A 20,495-nucleotide genomic window follows, 5' to 3' on the forward strand; every position below is an offset into this window, starting at 1 on the left:
TTGGGGCAGGAGGGGTGCTATGGGGCCTGGCTATGGGGCACAAGCTGCACTCCAGAGCCGGCTATGGGGCAGGAGCAGGGCCATCGGGCAGCTGTGGGGCAGGAGGGGCCCGCTATGGGGCAGGAGGGGCGCTATGGGGCAGCCGCCGTACAAACCCTGGGCCTTTATTCGCTCGCCAGCGCCGTATCAAAATTAAAACGGGGGGGGGGAGGGGCGCGGGGGGTGGGGGAGGGGCGCAACCGATCTATGGGGCTGGAATGGGGGTGGGGGGAGGGGCCACGACACCACGAGCACGGCGGGGGGGGGGGAGGGGCGGGAGGGGAGGGGCCCGGCTCGGCGGGGGGGGGAGGGGCGCTTGTGGGGCTCAGGACTCGTCCTCGCCGTTGGCGCTGTCCCGGTCGTCCTCGCCCTCCTCCGCCTCCTTCTCGTCACCCTTGATGGACTCCAGCTGTGGGGCAGGACGGGGGGCGGGGTCACGGCCCGCCCCACGGAATCCGTGGGGCAGCCCCACGGATACTCGATAGGGCGGCGCCGGAGGGGGCGGCCCCCACAGAACGGGCAGGGCCAGTCTCTAAATGATGCCAGGCGGCCTCATAGATCCCGTGGGGCTGCCCCATAGATTCAGTGGGGCGGCCCCATAGATCCCACCCCCATAGATTCAGTGGGGCCGACCCCATAGATCCCGACCCCATAGATTCAGGGGGGCGGCCCCCTGGATTCCATCATCCCAGCCCCATGCGCTCAGGAGCTGCCCAACAGATCTGACGGGGTTGCCCCACACGTTCTGTGGGTCTGCCCCATAGATTCTGTCGGTCCGGCCCCCCACACAGCAGAACCCACCCCACAGATCCCGTGGGGCTGCCCCATAAATTGTGGGTCTCACCTGACACGTTCTACAGGTCCGCCCCACACATTCTGTGGGTCTGCCCCACGGATTCTGTGGGTCCCACCTGCTCGTCGCCGCGCTCCTCGGGCTCCTCGTCACCCAGCAGGCCCACCCCCCACGTTCTGTGGGTCCACGCCCGAGATTCCCTTCTGCCCCACACATTCCGTGGGTCTGCCCCACGGATTCCGGGGGTCCCACCTGCTCGTCGCCGCGCTCCTCGGGCTCCTCGTCACCCAGCAGGCCCACCCCCCACGTTCTGTGGGTCCACGCCCGAGATTCCCTTCTGCCCCACACATTCCGTGGGTCTGCCCCACGGATTCCGGGGGTCCCACCTGCTCGTCGCCACGCTCCTCGGGCTCCTCGTCATCCAGCAGGTCGCCCTCCTCGGCCGAGTCCTCGCCCCCCGCCTCGGCCTTGGCCCCGCCCCCCTCCTCCTTCTTGGCGCCGCTGCCGCCCTGCTCCTCCTCCGCCTTCTCGCCCTTCTGCTCTGCGGGGGGAGGGGCACGGCTCGGGGGGGCGCTTGGGGGGCACTTGTGGGGCTGGGGCGCTTGGGGGGCGGCGAGTGGGGTTGGGGGGGTTCGGGGGGGGCGCTTGTGGGGCTGGGGGGCCAATGGGTGGCACTTGGGGGGGTGGGGGGAGGACTTAGGGGGGCACTTATGGGGCTGGGGGGCACTTGGGGGGCAGGGAGTGGGGTTGTGGGGGGTTTGGGGGGGGCACTTATGGGGCTGGGGGGGCACTTGTGGGGCAGGGTGTGCGTCCCCTCCCCCCTCCGCCGCCCCAAACCCCGGGGTTTCCCCCCCAAACCCCGTATTCCCCAAAACACTCATTTTTGGCTTTTTTCCCCAAAATCACGCCTTTTTTCCCCAAACTGACCAATTTTCCCCCAACCTTGATGGTGGTTCCCCCCCCCCCCCCGACTTTTCCCCCCAAACCCCCCTTTTTTTCCCCCAAAACCGACATTTTTCCCTAAGCGCCCTTTTTTTTTTTTGCCCAAAACCGGGGGATTTTCACCCAAAACTGTGCTTCCCCCCCCCAAAAAACCTCAAACTTGGGGATTTTTCCCCCCAACCCCCCCCCCCGTGGCCCCCCCCGAAAGCGGTGGTTTTCGGGTTTGCCCGAAATCGCGGTTTTTGGCCCCGTTTCTCACTCTGCTCGCGCTCGATGCGCTCCAGGCTCTCCAGCAGCGCGTCCACCCGCTGCTTGATCTGCGCCAGCTCCTTGCGCACGCTCTGCAGCTCCTCGCCCTTCACTGCACAAAAAAAGCCCGCTTTTTGCCCCAAAAAGCTCGCTTTTCGCCCCAGAAAAACCCCAAACCGCCATTTTTACCCCCCAAAACTGCTGCTTTTTAACCCAAAACGGCCACTTTTCACCCCTAAATGGCCACTTTCACCCCAAAAAACCCCAAAACTGCCATTTTTCACCCCCAAAAAAACCCGAAAACTGCCATTTTTCACCCCAAAAACCCCCAAAACTGCCATTTTTCAGCCAAAAACACCCCAAAACTGTCATTTTTCACCCCAAAAAAACGCCAAACCGCCATTTTTCACCAAAAAAAACCCGAAACCGCCACTTTTAAGCCCCCCAAAAAACACAAACCCTCCACTTTTCACCCCAAAAATACCCAAAATAGCCATTTTTCACCCAAAAAACCCAAAAATGGCCACTTTTCACCCCCAAAAAACCCCAAACCCGCCACTTTTCACCGAAAAAAAAGCCAAACCTGCCACTTTTCACCCCAAAAAGCCCCAAAATGGCCACTTTTCACCCAAAAAACCAAAAAACCGCCACTTTTCACCTCAAAAAACCCAAAACTGCCATTTATCACCCCAAAAAAACCCAAAATGGCCATTTTTTCACCCAAAAAAACCCCAAAACTGCCACTTTTCACCCCAAAAAAACCACAAAATGGCCACTTTTCACCCCAAAAAAACCTCAAACCCACCACTTTTCACCCCAAAAAAACCCAAAATGGCCACTTTTCACCGAAAAAAAAAAAGCCAAAACCGCCACTTTTCACCCCAAAAAACCCGAAAACCTCCACTTTTCACCCCCAAAAAACCCCAAAAAGGCAACTTTTCACCCAAAAAAACCCCAAAACTGCCATTTTTCACCACAAAAAACCCCAAAATGGCCACTTTTTCACCCAAAAAAACCCCCAAACCGCCACTTTTCACCCCAAAAAACCCCAAAACCGCCACTTTTAACCCATCAAAAAAAAACCCCAAACCGCCACTTTTCACCCCAAAACAGCCACTTTTAACCCCCCAAAAACCCCAAATGGCCACTTTTCACCCCAAAAAAACCCCAAAATGGCCAATTTTCACCCCCAAAAAACCCCAAGCCGCCACTTTTCACCGAAAAAAAACCCCAAAACTGCCACTTTTCACCCCCAAAAACCCCAAAATGGCCACTTTTCACCCCAAAAAAACCCAAAACTGCCCTTTTTCACCCAAAAAAACCCCAAAGGGCCACTTTTAACCCCCAAAAAACTCAAAACTGCCATTTTTCACCCCCAAAAACCCCAAAACTGCCACTTTTCACCCAAAAAAAACCCCAAACTGCCACTTTTCACCCCAAAAAAACCCAAAATGGCCACTTTTCACCCCAAAAAAAACCAAAACTGCCCTTTTTCACCCAAAAAAACCCCAAAGGGCCACTTTTAACCCCCAAAAAACTCAAAACTGCCATTTTTCACCCCCAAAAACCCCAAAACTGCCACTTTTCACCCAAAAAAACCCAAACTGCCACTTTTCACCCCAAAAAAACCCAAAATGGCCACTTTTCACCGAAAAAAAAAGCCCAAACCGCCAATTTTCATCCCCAAAATACCCCAAAAAGGCCACTTTTCACCCCAAAAAAACCCCCAAACCGCCACTTTTAACCCATCAAAAAACCCCAATCCGACACCTTTCACCCCAAAAAACCCCAAAACTGCCACTTTTAACGCCCCAAAAACCCCAAATGGCCACTTTTCACCCCAAAAAAACCCCCAAACTACCACTTTTTACCCCAAAAACCCCCAAAACTGCCACTTTTCACCCCAAAAAACCCCAAATGGCCACTTTTCACCCCCAAAAAACCCCAAAACTGCCACTTTTCACCCCAAAAAACCCCAAATGGCCACTTTTCACCCCCAAAAAACCCAAAACTGCCACTTTTAACCCCCCCAAAAGCCCCAAATGGCCACTTTTCACCCAAAAAAACCCACAAAATGGCCACTTTTCACCCCAAAAAACCCCAAAATGGCCACTTTTCACCCCAAAAATCCTCAAACCCACCACTTTTCACCCTAAAAACCCCAAAGCCTCGACTTTTCTCCCCCAAAAAAACCCCAAAATGGCCACTTTTCACCCCCAAAAAAACCACACAATGGCCACTTTTCACCCTAATAAACCCCAAAACTGCCATTTTTCACCCCAAGAAACCCCAAAATGGCCACTTTTCACCTCAAAAAACCTCAAACCCATCACTTTCCACCCCAAAAAACCCCAAAACTGCCATTTCTTACCCCAAAAAAACCCCAAAACTGCCATTTTTCACTTCCAAAAGCCCCAAAATGGCCACTTTTCACCCCCAAAAAAACCCCAAAACTGCCATTTTTCACCCCAAAAAACCCCAAAACTGCCACTTTTCACCCCAAAAAAAGCCAAAACTGCCACTTTTCACCCCAAAAAACCCCAAAACTGCACTTTTCACCCCCCAAAAACCCCAAATGGCCACTTTTCACCCCAAAAAAACCCCAAAATGGCCACTTTTCACCCCAAAATGGCCACTTTTCACCCCAAAAAACCCCAAACCGCCACTTTTCACCCCAAAAAAAACCCAAAACTGCCATTTTCACCCCAAAAAACCCCAAAACTGCAATTTTCCACCCCAAAAAAACCCAAAACTGCCATTTTTAAGCCAAAAAAAACCCCAAAACTGCCGTTTTTCACCGCCAAAAACCCCAGAAATGGCCACTTTTCACCCCAAAAAACCCCAAACCCGCCACTTTTCACCCCCAAAAAACCCCAAACCCGCCACTTTTCACCCCAAAACCTCCACTTTTCACCCCAAAAGTGCCACTTTTCACACCAAAAAACCCCAAAACCGCCACTTTTCACCTCAAAAAACTCCAAAACTGCCATTTATCACCCCAAAAAATCCCAAAACTGCCACTTTTCACCCCCAAAAAACCACAAAACTGCCACTTTTCACCCCAAAAAAACCCCAAACCTGCCACTTTTAACCCCCCCAAAAACCCCAAATGGCCACTTTTCACCCCAAAAAACCTCAAACCCACCACTTTTCACCCCAAAAAAACCCAAAATGGCCACTTTTCACCCCAAAAAACCCCAAAATGGCCACTTTTCACCCCAAAAAACCTCAAACCGGCCACTTTTCACCCCAAAAAAACCCAAAATGGCCACTTTTCACCCCAAAAAACCCCAAAGCCTCCACTTTTCACCCCCAAAATACCCCAAAAAGGCAACTTTTCACCCCAAAAAAACCCCAAAACTGCCCTTTTTCACCCCAAAAAACCCCAAAATGGCCACGTTTCACCCAAAAAAAACCCCAAACCGCCACTTTTCACCCCAAAAAACCCCAAAACCGCCACTTTTAACCCATCACAAAACCCCAAACCGCCACTTTTCACCCCAAAACTGCCACTTTTAACCCCCAAAAACCCCAAATGGCCACTTTTCACCCCAAAAAACCCCAAAATGGCCACTTTTCACCCCAAAACTGCCACTTTTCAGGCCAAAAAACCCCAAAATGGCCACTTTTCACCCCCAAAAAACCCCAAACCGCCACTTTTCACCCCAAAAAAACCCAAAACTGCCATTTTCACCCCAAAAAACCCCAAAATGGCCGCTTTTCACCCAAAAAAAACCCCAAAACTGCCACTTTTCAGGCCAAAAAACCCCAAAATGGCCACTTTTCACCCCCCAAAAACCCCAAATGGCCACTTTTCACCCCAAAAAAACCCCAAATGGCCATTTTTCACCCCCCAAAAAATCCCAAACTGCCACTTTTCACCCCCAAAAAACCCCAAACCGCCACTTTTCACCCCAAAAAAACCCCAAACCTGCCACTTTTCACCCCCAAAAAACCCCAAAACTGCCGTTTTTTACCCCAAAAAAACCCCAAAACTGCCACTTTTCACCCCAAAAAAACCCAAATGGCCACTTTTCACCCGAAAAAAACCCCAAACCCACCACTTTTCACCCCCAAAAAACCCCAAAACCTCCACTTTTCACCCCCAAAATACCGCAAAACCTCCACTTTTCACCCCAAAAAACCCCCAAAACTGCCACTTTTCACCCCAAAAACCCCAAAACCGCCACTTTTAACCCCCCCAAAAACCCCAAATGGCCACTTTTCACCCCAAAAAACCCCAAAATGGCCACTTTTCACCCCCAAAAACCCCAAATGGCCACTTTTCACCCCAAAAATACCCCAAATGGCCACTTTTCACCCCAAAAATACCCCAAAATGGCCACTTTTCACCCCAAAATGGCCACTTTTCACCCCCAAAAAACCCCAAAATGGCCATTTTTCACCCCCAAAAACCCCAAAACTGCCATTTTCCACCCCAAAAAACCCCAAAACTGCCATTTTTCACCGCCAAAAAACCCCCAAACCGCCACTATTAACCCCCAAAACTCCCCAAACTGCCATTTTTCACCCCAAAAAAACCCAAAACTGCCATTTTCCACCCCAAAAAAACCCCAAAACTGCCATTTTTCACCGCCAAAAACCCCAGAAATGGCCACTTTTCACCCCAAAAAAACCCCAAACCGCCACTTTTAACCCCAAAACTGCCATTTTTCACCCCAAAAAAACACAAAATGGCCATTTTTCACCACAAAAAAAAACCCAAAACTGCCATTTTTCACCCCCAAAAAACCCCAAAACTGCCACTTTTCACCCCAAAAAACCCCAATCCCACCACTTTTCAGCCCAAAAAACCCCCAAATGGCCACTTTTCACCCCAAAAAAAGCCAAAACCGCCATTTTTCACCCCAAAAAACCCCAAACGGCCAATTTTCACCCCAAAAAAACCCAAAACTGCCACTTTTAACCCCAAAAACGCCCCAAAACTGCCATTTTTAACCCCAAAAAACCCCAAACCGCCACTTTTCACCCCAAAAAAACCCAAAATGGCCACTTTTCACCGCAAAACTGCCACTTTTCACCCCAAAAAAACCCAAAATGGCCACGTTTCACCCAAAAAAACCGCAAAAACCGCCACTTTTCACTCCCAAAAAACCCAAAACGGCCACTTTTCACCCAAGAAACCCCAAAATGGCCACTTTTCACCCCAAAAAACCCCAAAACCTCCACTTTTCACCCCCAAAAAACCCCAAAACTGCCGTTTTTCACCCCCAAAAACCCCAAAACGGCCACTTTTCACCCCAAAAAACCCCAAAACCTCCACTTTTCACCCCCAAAAAACCCCAAAACCTCCACTTTTCACCCCAAAAAACCCCAAAACCTCCACTTTTCACCCCAAAAAACCCCAAAACTGCCACTTTTCACCCCAAAAAACCCCAAATGGCCATTTTTCACCGCCAAAAACCCCAAAATGGCCACTTTTCACCCCAAAAAACCCCAAAACTGCCATTTTTCACCCCAAGAAACCCCAAAATGGCCATTTTTCACCCCAAAAAACCCCAAAACCACCACTTTTCACCCCCCAAAAACCCAAAATGGCCATTTTTCACCCCAAAAAAACCCAAAATGGCCACTTTTCACCCCAAAATAAAGCCAAAACCGCCATTTCTCATCCCAAAAAACCCCAAACGGCCAATTTTCACCCCAAAAAAACCCAAAACCCGCCGTTTTTCACCCCCAAAAACCCCCAAAACTGCAATTTTCCACCCCAAAAAAACCCAAAACTGCCATTTTTAAGCCAAAAAAACCCCAAAACTGCCACTTTTCACCTCCAAAAAACCCAAAAACTGCCACTTTTCACCCCAAAAAACCCCAAACCCGCCACTTTTCACCCCCAAAAAACCCCAAACCCGCCACTTTTCACCCCAAAAAACCCCAAAACCTCCACTTTTCACCCCAAAACTGCCACTTTTCACACCAAAAAACCCCAAAACCGCCACTTTTCACCTCAAAAAACTCCAAAACTGCCATTTATCACCCCAAAAAATCCCAAATTGCCACTTTTCACCCCAAAAAACCACAAAACTGCCACTTTTCACCCCAAAAAACCCCAAACCTGCCACTTTTAACCCCCCCAAAAAACCCAAATGGCCACTTTTCACCCCAAAAAACCCCAAAATGGCCACTTTTCACCCCAAAAAACCTCAAACCCACCACTTTTCACCCCCAAAAAACCCAAAATGGCCACTTTTCACCCCAAAAAAACCCCAAAGCCTCCACTTTTCACCCCCAAAAAGGCAACTTTTCACCCCAAAAAAACCCCAAAACTGCCCTTTTTCACCCCAAAAAACCCCAAAATGGCCACGTTTCACCCAAAAAAAACCCCAAACCGCCACTTTTCACCCAAAAAAACCCCAAAACCGCCACTTTTAACCCATCAAAAAACCCCAAACCGCCACTTTTCACCCCAAAAAACCCCAAAACTGCCACTTTTAACCCCCAAAAACCCCAAATGGCCACTTTTCACCCAAAAAACCCCAAAATGGCCACTTTTCACCCCAAAACTGCCACTTTTCACCGAAAAAAAAAACCCCAAAATGGCCACTTTTCACCCCCAAAAAACCCCAAACCGCCACTTTTCACCCCAAAAAAAACCCCAAAACTGCCACTTTTCACCCCCAAAAACCCCAAAATGGCCACTTTTCACCCCAAAACTGCCACTTTTCAGGCCAAAAAACCCCAAAATGGCCACTTTTCACCCCAAAAAACCCCAAACCGCCACTTTTCACCCCAAAAAAACCCAAAACTGCCATTTTCACCCCAAAAAACCCCAAAATGGCCGCTTTTCACCCAAAAAAAACCCCAAACCGCCACTTTTCACCCAAAAAAACCCCAAAACCGTCACTTTTAACCCCCAAAAAAACCCCAAATGGCCATTTTTCACCCCCCAAAAAAACCCCAAATGGCCATTTTTCACCCCCCAAAAAATCCCAAACTGCCACTTTTCACCCCCAAAAAACCCCAAACCGCCACTTTTCACCCCAAAAAAACCCCAAACCTGCCACTTTTCACCCCCAAAAAACCCCAAACCGCCACTTCTCAACGAAAAAAAACCCCAAAACTGCCACTTTTCACCCCCAAAAACCCCAAAATGGCCACTTTTCACCCCAAAGAACCCCAAAACTGCCATTTTTCACCCCAAAAAAACCCAAAACTGCCATTTTTAAGCCAAAAAAACCCCAAAACTGCCACTTTTAACCCCCCCAAAAACCCCCAAATGGCCACTTTTCACCCCAAAAAAACCCCAAACCTGCCACTTTTCACCCCCAAAAAACCCCAAAACTGCCGTTTTTTACCCCAAAAAAACCCCAAAACTGCCACTTTTCACCCAAAAAAACCCAAATGGCCACTTTTCACCCGAAAAAAACCCCAAACCCACACTTTTCACCCGCAAAAAAACCCAAAACCTCCACTTTTCACCCCCAAAATACCCCAAAACCTCCACTTTTCACCCCAAAAAACCCCAAAACTGCCACTTTTCACCCCAAAAAACCCCAAAACCGCCACTTTTAACCCCCCCAAAAACCCCAAATGGCCACTTTTCACCCCAAAAAACCCCAAAATGGCCACTTTTCACCCCCAAAAATACCCCAAAATGGCCATTTTTCACCCCAAAAAACCCCAAAACTGCCATTTTTCACCCCAAAAACCCCAAAACTGCCATTTTTCACCGCCAAAAAACCCCCAAACCGCCACTTTTAACCCCCAAAACTCCCCAAACTGCCATTTTTCACCCCAAAAAAACCCAAAACTGCCATTTTCCACCCCAAAAAAACCCAAAACTGCCATTTTTCACTGCCAAAAACCCCAGAAATGGCCACTTTTCACCCCAAAAAAACCCCAAACCGCCACTTTTAACCCAAAACTGCCATTTTTCACCCCAAAAAACCCCAAAATGGCCATTTTTCACCCCAAAAAACCCCAAAACTGCCATTTTTCACCCCCAAAAAACCCCAAAACTGCCACTTTTCACCCCAAAAAACCCCAATCCCGCCACTTTTCCAAAAAACCCCAAAACTGCCACTTTTCACCCCAAAAAACCCCAATCCCGCCACTTTTCAGCCCAAAAAACCCCCAAATGGCCACTTTTCACCCAAAAAAAGCCAAAACCGCCATTTTTCACCCCAAAAAACCCCAAACGGCCAATTTTCACCCCAAAAAAACCCAAAACTGCCACTTTTAACCCAAAAACGCCCCAAAACTGCCATTTTTAACCCCAAAAAACCCAAACCGCCACTTTTCACCCAAAAAACCCCAAAACTGCCACTTTTCACCTCCAAAAAACCCAAAAACCGCCACTTTTCACCCCAAAAAACCCCAAAACCTCCACTTTTCACCCCGAAAAACCCCCAAATAGGCCACTTTTCACCCCAAAAAACCCCAAAACTGCCACTTTTCACTTCAAAAAACCCAAAACTGCCACTTTTAACCCAAAAACCGGTCCTAAAACTGCCATTTTTCACCCAAAAAACCCCAAAACCGCCACTTTTCACCCCAAAAAAACCCAAAACCGCCATTTTTCACCCCAAAAAAACGAAAAATGGCCACTTTTCACTCCGAAAACCGCCAAATGGCCACTTTTCACCCCAAAAAACCCAAATGGCCACTTTTCACCTCAAAAAACTCAAAACTGCCATTTCTAAGCAAAAAACCCCGCAAAACTGTCATCTTTCACCCCCAAGAAACCCCAAAATGGCCACTTTTCACCCCCAAAAAAACCACACAATGGCCACTTTTCACCCTAATAAACCCCAAAACTGCCATTTTTCACCCAAGAAACCCCAAGCCGCCACTTTTCACCTCAAAAAACCCCAAAACTGCCACTTTTCACCCCAAAAACGCCCCAAAACTGCCATTTTTCACCCCAAAAAAACCCCAAAATGGCCACTTTTCACCCCCAAAAAAAAAAAACGGCCACTTTTCACCCCCAAAAACCGCCAAAACTGCCACTTTTCACCCCAAAAACGCCCCAAAACTGCCCTTTTTCACCCCCAAAAAAACCCCAAAATGGCCACTTTTCACCCCAAAAAACCCCTAAATGGCCACTTTTCACCGCAAAACTGCCACTTTTCACCCAAAAAGGCCATTTTTCACCCCAAAAAAAACCAAAATGGCCACGTTTCACCCAAAAAACCGCCAAAACCTACAGTTTTCACCCCAAAAAACCCCAAAACCTCCACTTTTCACCCCAAAAAACCCCAAAACCTCCACTTTTCACCCCCAAAAACCCCAAAACGGCCACTTTTCACCCCAAAAAACCCCAAAACCTCCACTTTTCACCCCAAAAACCCCAAATAGGCCACTTTTCAACCCCAAAAACCCCCAAACTGCCATTTTTCTCCGCAAAAAACCCCAAAACTGCCATTTTTCACCCCAAAAAAACCCAAAATGCCACTTTTCACCCCAAAAAACCCAAAAACTGCCACTTTTAACCCCCCAAAAACCCCAAATGGCCACTTTTCACCTCCAAAAACCCCAAACCGCCACTTTTCACCGAAAAAACCCCAAAACTGCCCTTTTTCACCCCAAAAAAACCCCAAAGGGCCACTTATCACCCCAAAAAAACTCAAAATGGCCACTTTTCACCCCAAAACTGCCGTTTTTAAGCCAAAAAACCGCCAAACAGCCACTTTTCACCCCCAAAACCCCCAAACCTGCCATTTTCCACCCCAAAAAACCCCCAAAACTGCCATTTTTCACCCCAAAAAACCCCAAAAAGGCCACTTTTCACCTCAAAAAACTCCAAAACTGCCACTTTTCACCCAAAAAAACCCAAAACCGCCATTTATCACCCCAAAAAAACCAAACCCCCCATCTTTTGCCCCAAACCTCAAAATGCCCCAAAATCCCCTTTTCCCCCCAAACCCCAAAATCCCCGTTTTCCCCCGAAACCCAAATTTCCATTTTTTGCCCAAACTCCCAAAATCCCGTTCCCCCCCCACCCCAAGCCCCGTCCCCCCGCGCTCACGCTTGCCGCTCTTGGAGGAGGAGCCGCGCTGGCCGCTCTTGGAGGCGAAGCTCTTGCCGCGCCGCGAGGCGTTGCCGCCGGAGACGCGCTGCCGCTTGGACGGCACCACGGCCAGCGCGCGATGGGCGGCGGCGGCGGCACCCGCGCCGGGTAGCTGTACATCCTGCCCCGCCCCCCGACGTCACCGCCGCGTCATCCCCAGGGCGGCGGCGGGGGTGGGGAGGGCTTTGAGGGTTCTGTGGGGCAGCCGTGGGGCGGGGGAGGGGCCGTGGGGCAGCTATGGGGCTGGGTGGGGGCTACAGGGAACGGCTATGCGGCTGGGGAGGGGCTATGGGGCACAGCTATGGGGCAGGGGAAGAGCTATGGGGCAGCTGTGGGGCTGGGGAGGTGGCTATGGGGCAGGGCTACAGGGCTGGGGTGGGGCTATGGGGCAGCTGTGGGGCTGGGGAGGGGCTGTGGGGCAGCTATGAGGCTGGGAGGTGGCTATGGGGCATCTGTGGGCAGCTATGGGGCTGGGGCGGGGCTATGGGCAGCTGTGGGGTAGCCATGGGTCACTATGGGGCAGCTGTGGGGCCCGGGTGTGGCTGCAGTGCACTTGTGGGGCTCAGGGGTGGCTATGGGGGCAGCTATGGGGCAGCCATGGCTCACTATGGGGCAACTGTGGGGCTGTGGAGATGGCTATGGGGTGGCTATGGGGCAGCCATGGGTCACTATGGGGCAGCTGTGGGGCCCGGGTGTGGCTGCAATGCACTTGTGGGGCTCAGGGGTGGCTATGGGGCAGCTATGGGGCAGCCATGGGTCACTATGGGGCAGCTGTGGGGCCGGGGTGTGGCTATGGGGCACTTGTGGGGCTGGGGTGTGGCTATGGGTCGCTATGGGGGCAGCTGTGGGGCCGGGATGCGGCTATGGGGCACTTGTGGGGGCTGGGCAGGGGCTTCTGAAGATCCTAGGGGGCAGCGGTGACGTCACGATGACATCACAATGACGTCACGGCGCCACTCACCGGTCGTAGTAATCCCGCTGGAAGTCGTAATCCAGGTCGAACGACGACCTGCGCGCGCGGGAGGAGGAGGAGGAGGGGGCGGGGCAACGCCGTCAGCCGGGGGCGTGGCCGGGGCCGCCCCACACTTGGGGGGGGGGCTGCCCCACGGATCCGTGGGGCGGGGCGGGGAGGGGGAGGGGCGGCCCACCTGACGAGGGGGGCCGGAGAAGGCGGGGCCGGTACTGACCCGTACATCTCGGCCGCCGAGCGCTTCAGCCCGCCTTCCCCCGGTTTCACCTTGGGCTCGGCCGCCAGGTTGATGTCTGCGGGGGTGGGGGGGCGGGGGTCAGTGACGTCACAGGCGGGGGGCGGGGCTTCGCTCAGCCCCCACCCCCTCCCAGTGGTTTTACCCCAGGAGGAAAAATGGCCCAAATCGGCGCTTTCCGCCCCAAATGGCCGCTTTGACATCCAAAATGGCCGCTTTCTGCCCCAAAATGGCCGCTTTCCGCCCCAAAATGGCCGCTTTCTGCCCCAAAATGGCCGCTTTCTGCCCCAAAATGGCTGCTTTCCACCCCAAAATGGCCGCTTTCTGCCCGAAAAACGCCTATTTTTGCCCCAAGATGGCTGTTTTTAACCCAAAATGGCCACTTTCTGCCCCAAAATGGGCTATTTTTGCCCCAAAATGGCTGCTTTCCACCCCAAAATGGCTGCTTTGACATGCAAAATGGCCGCTTTCTGCCCTAAAATGGCGACTTTGACATCCAAAATGGCCGCTTCCTGCCCAAAATGGCCGCTTTCAGACCCAAAAGTGGCTGTTTTCAAACCCAAAATGGCCGCTTCCTGCTCCAAAATGGTCACTTTCTGCCCCAAAATGGCTGCTTTGACATCCAAAATGGCGCTTTCTGCCCCAAAATGGCCGCTTTCCGCCCCAAAATGGCCGCTTTGACACCCAAAATGGCCGCTTCCTGCTCCAAAATGGTCACTTTCTGCCCCAAAATGGCCACTTTGACACCCAAAATGGCCGCTTTCTGCCCCAAAATGGCCGCTTTCAAACCCAAAACGGCCGCTATCTGCCCCAAAATGGCCGCTCCCCCCTTCACCTCAGGCTCGGGCGCCAGGGTGATGTCTGCGGGGGGCGGGGCAGAGGGGGCGGGGTCAGTGATGTCACTTGTGGGGCACGGGGGGCCCCGCCCAGCCCCACTGTGAGGTTGTTTATGGGGGCTGGGCGGGTTCTAGGTCACCCTAGGGGTGTTGTGATGTCACTTGCGGGGCTCGCCATGGGTTCTAGATCGCCCTAGAGTCACCATGATGTCACTTAGGGGGCGGGATGTGGGTTCTAGGTCACCCTACGGGTGTTGTGATGTCACTTGTGGGGCTGGCCACGGGTTCTAGGCCCCCCTAGATCCACGACGATGTCACTTGTGGGGTGGGACAGGGGTTCTACGTCATCCCAGGTCATAATGACGTCACTTATGGGGCTCCTGATGGGTTCTAGGTCCCCCTAGAGCCATCATGATGTCACTTGTGGGCTGACGTTGGGTTCTACGCCCACCCAAAGCCCCTGCGATGTCACTTATGGGGCTGAAGATGGGTTCTAGGTCCCCCTAGGGTCATCACGCCGTCACTTATGGGCTCCTGGGGGGTTCTAGGTTGCCCTACGGTCATCATAATGTCACCTAAGGGGCTTGCCATGGATTCTAGGTCCCCTTAGAGTCATGATGTCATCACTTGTGGGGCTTCTGGTAGGTTCTAGGTCACCCTAGGGTCATCATGATGTCACTTACGGGGCTGGCGCTCGGTTCTAGGTCCCCCTTAGCCTCACCACGCCACCACTTATGGGGCTCCTGGTGGGTTCTAGGTCCCCCTAGACGCATAACGACATCACTTACGGGACTGACGCTGGGTTCTAGGTCCCCCTAGACTCACCACGCCATCACTTATGGGGCACCTGGTGGGTTCTAAGTCCCCCTAGACCCATAATGATGTCCCTTACGGGGTGGGCGCTGGGTTCTAGGTCCTCCATGACGCATAAAGACATCACTTACGGGACTGACGCTGGGTTCTAGGTCCCCCTAGACTCACCATGCCACCACTTATGGGCCTCCTGGTGGGTTCTAGGTCCCCCTAGACGCATAACGACATCACTTACGGGACTGACGCTGGGTTCTAGGTCCCCCTAGACTCACCATGCCATTACTTATGGGGCTCCTGGTGGGTTCTAGGTCCCCCTAGACCCATAATGATGTCCCTTACGGGGCTGATGCTGGGTTCTAGGTCCCCCTAGACCCATAACGATGTCTCTTACGGGACTGACGCCGGGTTCTAGGCCCCCCTAGCCTCCCCCCGCCACCACTTCCGGTGCTCCCCACGCCCCACCCCGCCGCCGGCGGGGCCCCGCTCCTCACCCAGCACCTGCCCGGCGATCATGCGGCCGTCCTCCCGGCCACGGCGGCGCGGGCGTTGCGCTCGGCCACGTACTGGACGAAGGCGAAGCCCTTGTGCACGGAGCAGCCCACGATCTTGCCGTACTTGGAGAAGATGGCCTCCACGTCGCTCTTCTTCACCACCAGCGTGTTGAGGTTGCCGATGAAGACCCGCGAGTTCATGGAGCGGGGGTCCGTCTTGTTGGTGACGTTGCTGGCCATGGCGCCGGCGGAAGGGGGGGGGGGGCGGGCGGAGCTACGGGGAGCGGGGGCGGGGGGAGGGGGGGGGGACACGGCGCGTTAGGGCGGGAGGTCGTTAGCGGCGCTCGTTGTCCCCTTGGAGGAGCTCAAGGCCTTGAGGTTCTCCACCATTTCCACCACCCAAGCGCCAGCCCCGTGCTCGTTCCTCGTTAGCAGCACTAATTAGTGGACTTCGTTAGCATGAGGAACCCATATGTCGTTAATTAACCCTCTCAAGTCACTAATTATCTCCTCCAAGAAGCTCGGAGCACCTCAAGTTCACTCAAGACCTTGAGGTTCTCCATGGTTTCCACCACCCAACTGCCATCCCCGTGCTCATTCCTCGTTAAAAATGCTAATTAGTGGACCTCGTTAGCACGACGAACCCTCAAACCATTAATTAACCCACTTGAGAAGGTCTAACGGGCTCTAATTAGCTCTAGATCATCAAATTCTCCACCACCAACCGCTGTCTCCAGGCCTCTTCCTCGTTAGCGACAATCTTAATTAGCAGAACTCATCAGTACAAGACCCTCAGGTCGCTAATTAAGCCCTAATTAGCTCCGGCTCTCAGATTCTCCATCATCTCCACCGCCTAATTATCATCTCCGGGGTCGTTCCCCGTTAGCGCCATCATCGTTAGCGATGCTCGTTAGTGGGAAGGCCCTCGGCTCGTTAACTAACCCCCTCCAGGGGCTCTGGGGAGCACTAATTAGCCCCGCCCCTCCTTTGCCAGCAAACCCCCCGCCTGCGGGGGGCTCCTCGTTACGCTGCCCCTCGTTAGTGCCCTGCCCCCTTTAATTAATGACAAGGACCCTAATTAATCCCTAAGTCCTGAGGTTTTCCACTCGTTAGCCACCTCCCGCTTAATTAGCGCTGCTCGTTAACCCCCTCCTTCGTTAGCCCCCTCCCCCACCCCAATTGCCCCTCCTTTCCTTAATTAAACCCTGCCTGTGATTAATTAGCTCCTCCCCTACCCCTAATTACCAGCCCCCACCCCTAATTAGGGCTCCTCCTTCTTCATTAGCCCCCCACCCCAATTAACTCCTTCTCCTTAATTAGCCTCTCTCCCCCATAATTAACCCCTCCTCCCACTTAATTAGCCCCTCCCCTCCCCCTAATTACTGCTCCTCCCTTTAATTAGCCCCTCCCCAAATTACACCGCCTACCTCTTAATTAGCGCCCCCACCCCAACGACCCGTCCACCTAATTAGGCCCTCCCACGCTAATCAGCCCCTCCCCCACCCCTAATTAACATTTTCCCCTTTAATTAGCCCCTCCCCCGCCCCTAATTATCCCCAATCAGACCCTCCCCCACCCCTAATTAACATTTTCCCCTTTAATTAGCCCCTCCCCCGCCCCTAATTATCCCCAATCAGACCCTCCCCCACCCCTAATTAACATTTTCTCCTTTAATTAGCCCCTCCCCCGCCCCAATCCGCCCCTCCCCCGCCCTTAATTAGCATTTTCCCCGCTAATTAGCCCCTCCCCCGCCCCCTCTTACCGTGGGGGGGAGGGGGGGGGCGGCGCCGCTTCCGCTGGGGAGAGGGGCGAGGAGGGGGGGGGGGAGGGGGGCGGCGGGGGCGGGGCTTCGAGGCGAGAAGGGGGCGGGCTTTTTTTGGGGGGAGGGGTGGGGGGGGAGGGGCCCCGAAAAGCGGGAAAAAAAAATTAAAAAAAACTTTTTTAAAATTTTTAAAAATTAAAAAATTTCTAAAAAATTTGGGGGAAAAAAATAAAAACCCCAGAAAATGGCAGGGGGGGGGAGGGGGGGAGGGGCGGGAACCCCCCCGTGGTTTGGGGCTTTTGGGGGCGGGGGTGGGGGAGGGGTGGGGGAGGGGTGGGGCGGGGGGAGGGGAGGCGGGGGGAGGGGGTTTTGGGGTGAAAAAAGCAGAATTTGGCACTTACGGTCGCCGCCGGCTGTAAAAAAATCGCGCTGTGAAAAGACAAAAAAAAAAAAAAAAAAAACAACCCAGGTGAAAAAATTTAAAAAAAATAATTAAAAAAAAAATTTCAAAATTTAAAAATAAAAAATTAAAAATTAAAAAAAAATTGAAAAAAATTGAAAAAAAAAAAGGAAAAAAAAAAAACAACAACAAAAAAAAAAGGGGGCGGGGGGGTTGGGAGGGGCGGCCCCGCCCCCACCCCGGCGGCCCCGCCCCCCGCCCCCTCCCCGCCCCGCCGCCCCGCCCCCCCCGCGCCGCCGCGCCCCGCCCGCTTCCCTCCCCCGCTGCATCGCTTCGGGGGGGTTTGGGCCCAAAATGGGGGGGGGGGAGGGGTGGGGGGGGAGGGGCGCCGCCGCGCTGGATGGAGGAGGGGAGAGGGTGAGCGGCCCCTCCCCCCCGCCCCTCCCCCGCTGCTCCGGGTGGGGGAGGGGCGGGGAATAGGAGGGCGGAAGCGGGGGGAGGGGCTAAAAACGGAATTTGGGGGAGGAAAACGGAAAAATTTGGGGGGGTTTTGCCTCCGAATTCGGGGGGGGGAGGGGCTTCGGTGCCCAAAAGCGGTCGGGGGAGGGGCGAGACGGGAAATTTGAGGCAAAAGTGTGGGAATTTGGGGCCAAAAGCGGGGGGGAGGGGCGCGGCCGCACGGTGATGGCTAAAAATTGAAGATTTGACGAAAAATGGAAAAATTGGCGGGTTTCGCCTCAAAATTCTGCGGGGAGAGGGGGGCGGAATTGGTGGGGGGAGGGGCGAGGCGGGAAATTTGAGGCAAAAGTGTGGGAATTTGGGGCCAAAAGCGGGGGGGGAGGGGCACGGCCGCACGGCAGCCATAAAAAATAAAAAATGGAGTTTTTGGAAGAAAAATGTCAAAATTTGACGGTTTTGCCCCAAAATTTTGCGGGGGGAGGGGAGCTCGTACCTCACGTCGGTTGGGGGAGGGGCGAGGGCGGGAATTTCAGGGGAAAATTTGGGAATTTCAGCCCAAAAATGGGTGGGGGAGGGGCACAAGCACAAAAAAAAGTCACAAGTTTTGTGGGAAATGTGTTAAAATTTGGAGTTTTTGCCTCAAAATTTCGAGGGGGGTGGGGTTTCGGCGTCGAAATTCGCGGGGGGAGGGCAGGGTGGGAGATTTGGGGGAAAAAAATTGGGAATTTGGGGCCAAAACCGAGCGGGGGCGGGGGCGGGAGGGCACGACCGCACGGCGGCCGTGAAAAAAGTGAAATTTTTGAGGGAAAATTTGAGGTTTTTGCCTCAAAATGTCGTGGGGGGAGGGGCTTTGGCGCCTCAAAGCGGTCGGGGGCGGGGCAGGGGGGGGATGGGCCATGAAACGGGGCGGGGGAAGGGGTTTCCCGCCAAAAACGTGGGGGGGGGAGGGGGTTTCCCGCCATTTTGGCCCCCCCCCCGGTTTTGGCGGGAAAAGGGATTTTTCCACTTTTTAGCCCCAAAACGCGAGGAAAAAAACGTTTTTTTCCCCAAAACGGTGACGGGAGGACGCCGTGACGTCACAGAGAGGCCCCAAATCGGGCGGTAAAGCGGATTTCGCCCTTTTTTGCCCCAAAACCCCAGGCGGCGAACGGGTCTGCCGCCATTTTGTGTCCCCTTCCCCCACCCGACGCGGCAGAAAAAGGGATTTTTCCCCCTTTTGCCCCAAAATTTGCCCGCAAATCCCAACTCAGCCGGGTTTTACCCAAAAACGGGGGAGGGGAACCGGGGCGGGGGGTTCAACCGCCAAAAATTTGGCGGAAAACGGGAATTTTCCCCGTTTTTGCCCCAAAACGCGCTGCAAAGCGCTGTGGCCGCCATTTTAACTCCGGTTTTTGGGTTTTTTTTTTTTTTTTTTTTTTGGGCCCTTTTCCCCCTGCTTTTGCCCCAAAATGGCGGCGGGGGAGGGGGGTCTCACCCCGCCCCTCCCCCACAGTGAATTCGGGGTGGGGGCGGGGGGGGGGGTGGGCCCCGAAATGCGGCGGGAGGGGGGGGGTGGGGGGAGGGGGTGGGGGGAGGGGCGGGAGCTGCCGAGAGAGGAGGAGGAGCCTGGAAGAGAAGCACAAGGAGCCGCCCCTCCCCCACCCTAAAGCCACGCCCCCCCGAGCCACAAACCCCGCCCCCCCAGTCGCCAAACCCCGCCCACAAACGGAGAAACCCCGCCCCCCGGGGGGCTAAGCCACGCCCACACGCGGCTTAAACGGCGGCCTGCGGTTTAAACCACGCCCACAAATCGCGAAGCCACGCCCCCCCCTCCCCCCCCATCCCAGGCCGTTTCCCGCCCTTTTCCCGCCGGGCCCGGAGCCGCCGCGCCGCCATTTCCCCCCCCCCTTCCCTCTCCCCCCCCCTCCGCCAACCCCGCGCCTTCCCCGGCCGCTACCGGTCCCCCCGCGCCTCCGCGCCCCCGCGGGTGCCGCCCCCCGCCCCCCTGAGTCGCCCCCCGGCCCCTTCCCCCCGCCGCCGGCCGCGCCCCTCACCGCTGCGGCCCCGCTCCCGCCGCCGCCGCCGCCTTCGGGGGGATTCGCTCACAAAATGGCGCCCGCGCCGCCCTCTGCGCCGCACGGGGGAGAGGGAGAGCGAGCGCCCGCCCCCCTCCGCCGAGATCCGCGCGGTGATTGGCGCTGGGGGGTGTCTGTCGAGACAACGGCCAATGGGAGGAGGGAGGCGGCCTCAAGGCGGGAAGGGGGTGGAGCGGCGGGGAGTGGCGGAGCGAGAGTGTCAATCCAGGGCGCGGGCGGTGATTGGCTGAGCGCGCCGCCCGCCTCACGCTGGGCCAATAGGGAGGGAGAGGCGTGCCCGCGCTTTTCCCGCCCCCCAAGGGGGCGTCCGGCGCGCGTGCGCACTTCGGCGCGCTTTGATTGGCCCAGCGCGAGGGCGGGACGCGAGGGCAGCGCTCCGCGGTGATTGGGCCGGGCGCCGA

General features: G+C 54.3%; 1 protein-coding gene across 1 annotated transcript; it reads right to left on the minus strand.

The window, feature by feature from the left end:
- Window positions 1–148: 148 nt before the first annotated feature.
- HNRNPC (heterogeneous nuclear ribonucleoprotein C) lies at window positions 149–15,700 on the minus strand. The gene is given in 9 exon segments (XM_086769338.1): window positions 149–448; window positions 1,219–1,373; window positions 2,034–2,135; window positions 12,012–12,129; window positions 12,132–12,174; window positions 13,015–13,062; window positions 13,241–13,316; window positions 15,399–15,431; window positions 15,434–15,700. Coding segments are annotated over 9 exon segments (864 nt in total). The 5' UTR covers window positions 15,639–15,700; the 3' UTR covers window positions 149–364.
- Between the last annotated feature and the right edge of the window lie 4,795 nt (window positions 15,701–20,495).

This window comes from Chlamydotis macqueenii, chromosome 35 (genome assembly GCF_036417535.1).
Source record: "Chlamydotis macqueenii isolate bChlMac1 chromosome 35, bChlMac1.mat, whole genome shotgun sequence".
Taxonomy (NCBI): Eukaryota; Metazoa; Chordata; class Aves; order Otidiformes; family Otididae; genus Chlamydotis; species Chlamydotis macqueenii.